This window comes from Bos indicus x Bos taurus, chromosome 25, assembly GCF_003369695.1.
Source record: "Bos indicus x Bos taurus breed Angus x Brahman F1 hybrid chromosome 25, Bos_hybrid_MaternalHap_v2.0, whole genome shotgun sequence".
Classification (NCBI taxonomy): Eukaryota; Metazoa; Chordata; class Mammalia; order Artiodactyla; family Bovidae; genus Bos; species Bos indicus x Bos taurus.
The window spans coordinates 40319244-40325307 of NC_040100.1; the positions used below are offsets into that span (position 1 = coordinate 40319244).

At 56.2% G+C, this 6064-nt stretch overlaps 1 protein-coding gene across 1 annotated transcript; it reads left to right on the top strand.

Annotated features, from left to right (window-relative positions):
• Nucleotides 1-1135: 1135 nt before the first annotated feature.
• ZG16B (zymogen granule protein 16B) lies at nucleotides 1136-4702 on the top strand. The gene is made up of 5 exons (XM_027527074.1): nucleotides 1136-1182; nucleotides 2340-2373; nucleotides 2463-2544; nucleotides 2771-2876; nucleotides 4212-4702. The coding sequence occupies exons 1-5, from the start codon at nucleotides 1136-1138 to the stop codon at nucleotides 4516-4518; spliced, it is 576 nt and encodes a 191-aa protein (XP_027382875.1). The 3' UTR covers nucleotides 4519-4702.
• The last annotated feature ends 1362 nt before the right edge of the window (nucleotides 4703-6064 follow it).

Below are 6064 nucleotides of genomic sequence, written 5' to 3' on the forward strand. Positions count from 1 at the left end.
AAGCTGGCTACATCAGCCCTGGGAGGGCACAGCAAGAAGGCGACTGCAGGGCAGGAGAACTCCCCTGGGACGAGGGCTAGCTGCTTACGTGTGCATGCTGTACATGCATGGAGGAGCTTGTGCAAGCTCCTGTTGTCAGGAGAGCTGGCAGGTGTATCTGCCTACAAGCCTGAGGTGCCTTTTGAGCTTCAGTTCAGTTCAGTCGCTCAGTCATGTCCAACTCTTTGTGACCCCATGAACGGCAGCACACCAGGCTTCCCTGTCCTTCACCATCTCCTGGAGTTTACTCAAACTCATGTTCACTGAGTGGGTGATGCCATCCAACCATCTCATCCTGTGTCGTCCTAACGTCAGGGTCTTTTCCAATGAGTCAGTTTTTTGTATCAGGTGGCCAGAGTATTGGAGTTTCAGCTTCAGCATCAATCCTCCCAGTGAATATTCAGGACTGATTTCCTTTAGGATTGACTGGTTGAGCTTATGTGTGTGTATATGTGGGCTTCCCAGGTGGCACCAGTGGTAAAGAATCTGCCTGCCAATGCAGGAGACATGGGTTCAATCCTTAGGTTGGGGAGACCCCCTGGAGGAGGGCATGGCAACCCACCCCAGCATGCTTGCCTGGAGAATTCCATGGACAGAGGAGCCTGGTGAGCTGTCGTCCTTAGGATTGCAAAGAGTCGGACATGACTGAAGCCACTGAGCATGCATGCACGTGTGTATGCATCTCGAATAATCGTGTGCTCTGGGAAAATGCACCCCCTGTGCCCTGGGGCAAGTCCTGTCAGCCCCTCCTTGTCCAGGCCGGCAGCCAACACTTCCTCCCTCCTGGGAATACCCACCCCAGGTACTCTTCCTGGAGTCCCGGCCAGATAGACCTTCCTTCTGAGCTCAAACCCTGGCAGTCTGCAGAGAGAAGGAAGGCTCCCAAACTGGCAGCTTTTTCAGAAAAAGTGCCTGGCGCTGGGCTGGGGCAGGAACACAAGCCCCTTTGTGCCTCCTCTGGGCCCCTTCCTCCAGAAGCTGTACCTGCCGGGGTCCTAGGCCTCCTGCGTCTCCGCCTCCCCAGGAGGATCCAGGGCCCCGGGAGGGCTTCTCTGCCCGCTGCAGCTGGCTGGCCCTGCCCTTCCCCAGAGGCATCATGGGGCTGGAGGACTCTGGGGGCGTATGTGGAGCTCTGGAGGTCAGGTGAGGGCCTCACCTTTGCCACAGCAGTCAGGGGGACCTGAGCCCTAAGGAGCCAGTCCAGGGGGACCAGTGCAGGCCCAGAAGGAGGGGCCAGCTTCTGGACAAAGTTGCCCTCTGCTCCCTTCTCTGCACAAAGACTGGTTGTTGTATGAAGCCCCCCAGCCCCTGCAGCCAGGACCATGGACAGAGTGTGGTCTCTTCCCAAGCAGGGAAGAGGGATCCACCAGGAATCCTGACGTGGTGGGTGAAGGGTCACACATTTTATGTTTCCAGGTCATAAAGTACATGGAACATGCTCCCCAGTGCCACTTCCAGCCTGGACACAGCCCCAGACTGTATCCAGATGATGAACGATAACACGTGTTTATGGACAATGACATTGAAACTTCAGGGTTTTCCACTTGTTGCAAATTTTCTTGAAATTTATTCTAAACATATCAAAATGTAAACAGTATTCTAAGCACACAAGTAGTGGGGGAGAAACCCATGGAGGGTGGGACTTGCCCTTCAGGCCATAGTGTGCTGACCCCTGGGTTAGCCACATGGTGTGAGTAGGGAGGTGGCAGCTAGACAGAGCCTCCACTGGACACAGGCCCCCAGCATGGCAATCCTGATGGAGCCAGGGACCCAGGTTCCTGGTGGCCAGCTCTTCTCCTGTGAGGCCGTGCACACACCAGGGCATGCTCTGCACCCCTTCTCCTTGTCACCACGGGGGGTTCTGGACCCTGAACCGTGCTCTGCTTGAGGTAGAAGCCCTGAGCCCCATGAAGCTGCTGTAGGCGGCTACCCTGAAGCACCCCTGTGAGGCTGACCCTGTTTGGTCAACTGGGAAGGGCTCTCAGGACACCTCCCCCACCTCTGAAGTCAAGGTCAAGTGCCAGTGCCCAGAAGAGAGACCCAGAGGTGAGAGTAAAATACTGGTCATTGTCTCCTTGTATTTGTATAGGCTGCAGGGCCAAGACGGTAAACACAGCACATCCGGGAGCCTCCCCACTGGATGGCCCTGGGGTTTGCCCCAGGAAGAACCACCACTCTCAGCTCCTTCCGGCCGCCCTGGTGGCCCCTTTGCTCCTTCCTCCAGGAGGGGGGCCCAGAGGGCCCAGGAGGAGGGTATAAAGGGCCCAGTGGAGGGTGCCCAGGCACCACCAGACTCCCAGCACCAGGACTGGACCTCAAGACTCTGCAGGCCAGGTAAGACAACCCCCCCTCCCCACCATGGTTGGGCCCATGAGGTCAGGGGAGGCCCCTCTCTGAGATGGGATGGCCTGTCTTCTCTTCAGCAGCCCTTGACTCTCCAGCCAGAAGCCATGCTGCTGTGGCTGACCCTCGCCCTCCTGTGGAGCCCCACCTGCTGGGCAGGGGGTAAGTCTGGCTGGGGTTCCTGTGTCCAGAGCATCCCCCTGGAGACCACCCTCCCCTCCCACCATCCAGGGCCTGGGGTCTGGGCCAGCTCTTGTCTCAGACTAACACAGCTCTCAGACCTGTCCCCTTGTCTGGAGGGGCTGTGTCTTCTGCTGGACAGAAAAAACCACATGTCACTGTGTGTTTCTTTACTTTTCTCTTTCCCACCTGGTCCTCTCATTAACAGCTTTGTATGGGCGTGGAGGAGGCTCATATTTCAGTACAACTAAAGACAATGAAAATGAGATCACCGGGATCAGAGTGTTTATAGGCATTGGTGGCATAATTAAGAGGTGAGTTGAGCAGGGCCCGGGAGCCCCTCACTGCGTCCCAGCCCCTGCCCCAGTCTCAGGAACCTGGGGGGGGCTGGTCCCTCCTCCCAGCACCCTCACTGGGGTCCTGATGTCTCCTGAGTCAGCTGAGGTCTGTCCCTCTTCCTCTGCTGTTTCCTCCCCTGCACCCCAGCCCTGTCCCCTCCCCTATCCTCCTGCAAGTCTGGCCTCTGCTTCCTGGGATGACCGAAAGGGACGGGGTGCTTCTCCCCACTGTCTCCTTTCAACCCCAACTCAGCTCAACCAGAAATGGTCTCTCAGTTTGAGGATGCCTATGGGAAAGCAGAAGTTCTGCCCAGGTTAGGGTCAAACAGAAAAGGAAGGAGGGTCAGAGTGGACCACTGATTGCACACTAGAAGCGTAGAGGCAGCAAGCCCAGGGTCTTCCCCTAATGGTTAAATGAGGGCTTTGCTCCAGGCCTGGGGTAGATATTTGCTGTACATTTATGGGGCCCCAGGGAACTGGGGAGAAGGAATGGGCCAGAGCAGCAGGCACTATGGGGGCCAGAGGCTGGGCGGGGCCTTGTGAGGAGGGGACACTCTGAGATGGAAACTGAGGTGGGGGAAGGTCACAGAGACGGGTCACCTGCTCCTGGGGCCCCCACCTGGTCTAGTGCAGTGACTGGGACTCCAAATACTGGGCCCGGGCTCAGCTCTCCACTCTGAGCCAGGAGACCAGCTGTACCTCCTGAGGGTCATGGTGACTGGGCACCTTTGGGAGCTCTCCTGATGGAAGATCTCAGTGATTGCTCCCTCAAATCAGTCCCACTTTGAAGATGAGCAAACAGACCAGGAGATGCTGGTCTGCTGCTGCTGCTAAGTCGCTTCAGTCGTGTCCAACTCTGTGCGACCCCATAGACGGCAGCCCAACAGGCTCCCCTGTCCCTGGGATTCTCCAGGCAAGAACACTGGAGTGGGTTGCCATTTCCTTCTCCAATGCATGAAAGTGAAAATGAAAGTGAAGTCGGTCAGTCATGTCTGACTCCTAGCGACCCCATGGACTGCAGCCTACCAGGCTCCTCTATCCATGGGATTTTCCAGGCAAGAGTACTGGAGTGGGGTGCCATTGCCTTCTCCAGAGGCTGGTCAACAAGCCCCAGATCACAGAGTCTGAAAATGGGAGAGCAGGTGCTGAGACCAGGAAGCCTGGCTCAGGCACCAAAGTCACGTGCTCAGGGATTTATGTGCAGAGATAGGCTGTCCTTGCTGGGCATGGGGTCGGGGGGTGGTGTTTACAGGACTGGGGATTTGCGGGTTACCCAGACCCTGGATCTTCAAAGCTTGCCCTTTCTCCTAGTATCCAGGTGAGGTTTGGCTCCTCCTGGAGTGAGAAATATGGAGCCCCAGGTGGGACCCTTCAGGAATTTGTCCTGCAGTCCGGTGAATACATTACAGGAGTTGATGGCTCCTACAAGCTTTTCCTCCGGCACTTGGTCATCCACACTAGCTATGGGCGTAAGGCCACATTTGGAGAGAACAGTGGCAGGAGCTTTTCCGCCTTCCCTGACGGGAGTGAGAAAGTGCTCACTGGAGTCTTCGGACAGCATAAGCTTCTGGGCATCTCCAGCATCGGCTTTGACTGGGATTATCCAATAGTACGTTGATCTATGATCAAGAAAGTGCTACCTAATCCCCAAATATGTCTACGAAATGAGCACTCCTGGGTCTCCAGGGCTGGGCCGTGGGCTACCCTGCCAAGGCCATCTGCCTGGTGGTGGGCACAAGGCGGCAGGGACCTGAGTGCAGCCCCGAATCAGAATCCACCAATAAATCCAGCTTCTGCAGCTACAGTGGGTCCAGGGTGCTCCTTGGCCTGGGATGCGAACAAAGCCTTCTGAGCTTGTGGGGATGAAGCCTCTGGAGTGGAGCTCACTAAGCAGAGCTGCAGGAGGAGGCAGGAGGGGGCCCGACACCCCAGGGCTGGGTGATTCTGACAGGATGCTGGGCCTGCCCATGCAGACCTCGGACAGATCCCATAATCTGGGAGGATTGTAGGGGTCCCAGAGGCCCCATCCCCAGGTCTCTTCTGCAAGCCCATGCAGGTGGCCTATGCAGCCCAGGCTCAATTCCAGGATTCTCTGAGTATGTAAAGGGCTTAGGGAAACCCTCAGTCATTCATTCACTCATTCAGAACACATATGGCAAACCCTGGCTGGCAAGAAGCTCTGTGGACTCTGGAGGAATAGAGAATGGGCCAAGAGTCCAGCCAAGGGCTCTCCATGGGGAATGGATACAGAAGCAGATGGAGACAACTGGTGGTTTCATCTGCATCAATAGTGACAGGTCTAGCGCCCTGTGCTCAGGCACAAGCCCAGTGGTGGGTGTGCTTCAGGGAAGACTTCCTGGACGAGGCAACATCTGAGCTAAATACAAAGGCTATGTGAGAGCTGGCCAGGTGGGGTTAAGGGAGGGAGGGCTTCTAGGCCAAGAGATCAACACGGGAGTGGCCAGAGCCAGGCATCCCCAGGACCCCACTTCTTGAAAGGCGGGCATCTGTTACAGCCCGAAGGGAAAGGAAAGCAGCCCCTAGGCCTGGCACATTCTCTCAACACCTCCATCAGACTGCAGCAGCCTGCCCCTCAGCCACGGTGCAGAGGCCACCCTGTTCCCCCTCAGCTCCCTGCCCGGCAACCCTAGAGGGACAGGACTTCTGCTTCCCCGCTTGCAGAAGGAGACAGCGCAGGCCCAGAGGACACAGAGGCTCGGCTTGTCACACGGCACGAGTGGCAGAGTCGGGATGCAGGGGGAGGAGGTCTGGCTGCAAAGTCTGGGCTCAGATCCCCAGACCAGCGAAGGTTTCCAGAGGATCCTCATCTCTGGGAAGACACTTGATGACTCTTGTCTACCTTTATTTTCATTTTACATGCTGGTTGAGCGCCGCTTAGTGGTTCTTACTAAAAACAGCAGAGTCTGTTACAAATGACGTTCAACTTTCTCAGCCTGAATTTCCACATCTGTGATGATGGGAGATTAACATTCACCGGAAAGCTGTTGTGAGGATTAAATCAGATAATTGTTAAACCACCTGGCATTCTGCCTGGCCCCTCTTGGGTGCGTGATTAATGCCATCTTTCCATCCATTCATCCATCCACCCACCCTTCATCCCCTCATTCAAGGAATAAATCAGATGACAGGAAACTTGCTAGCAG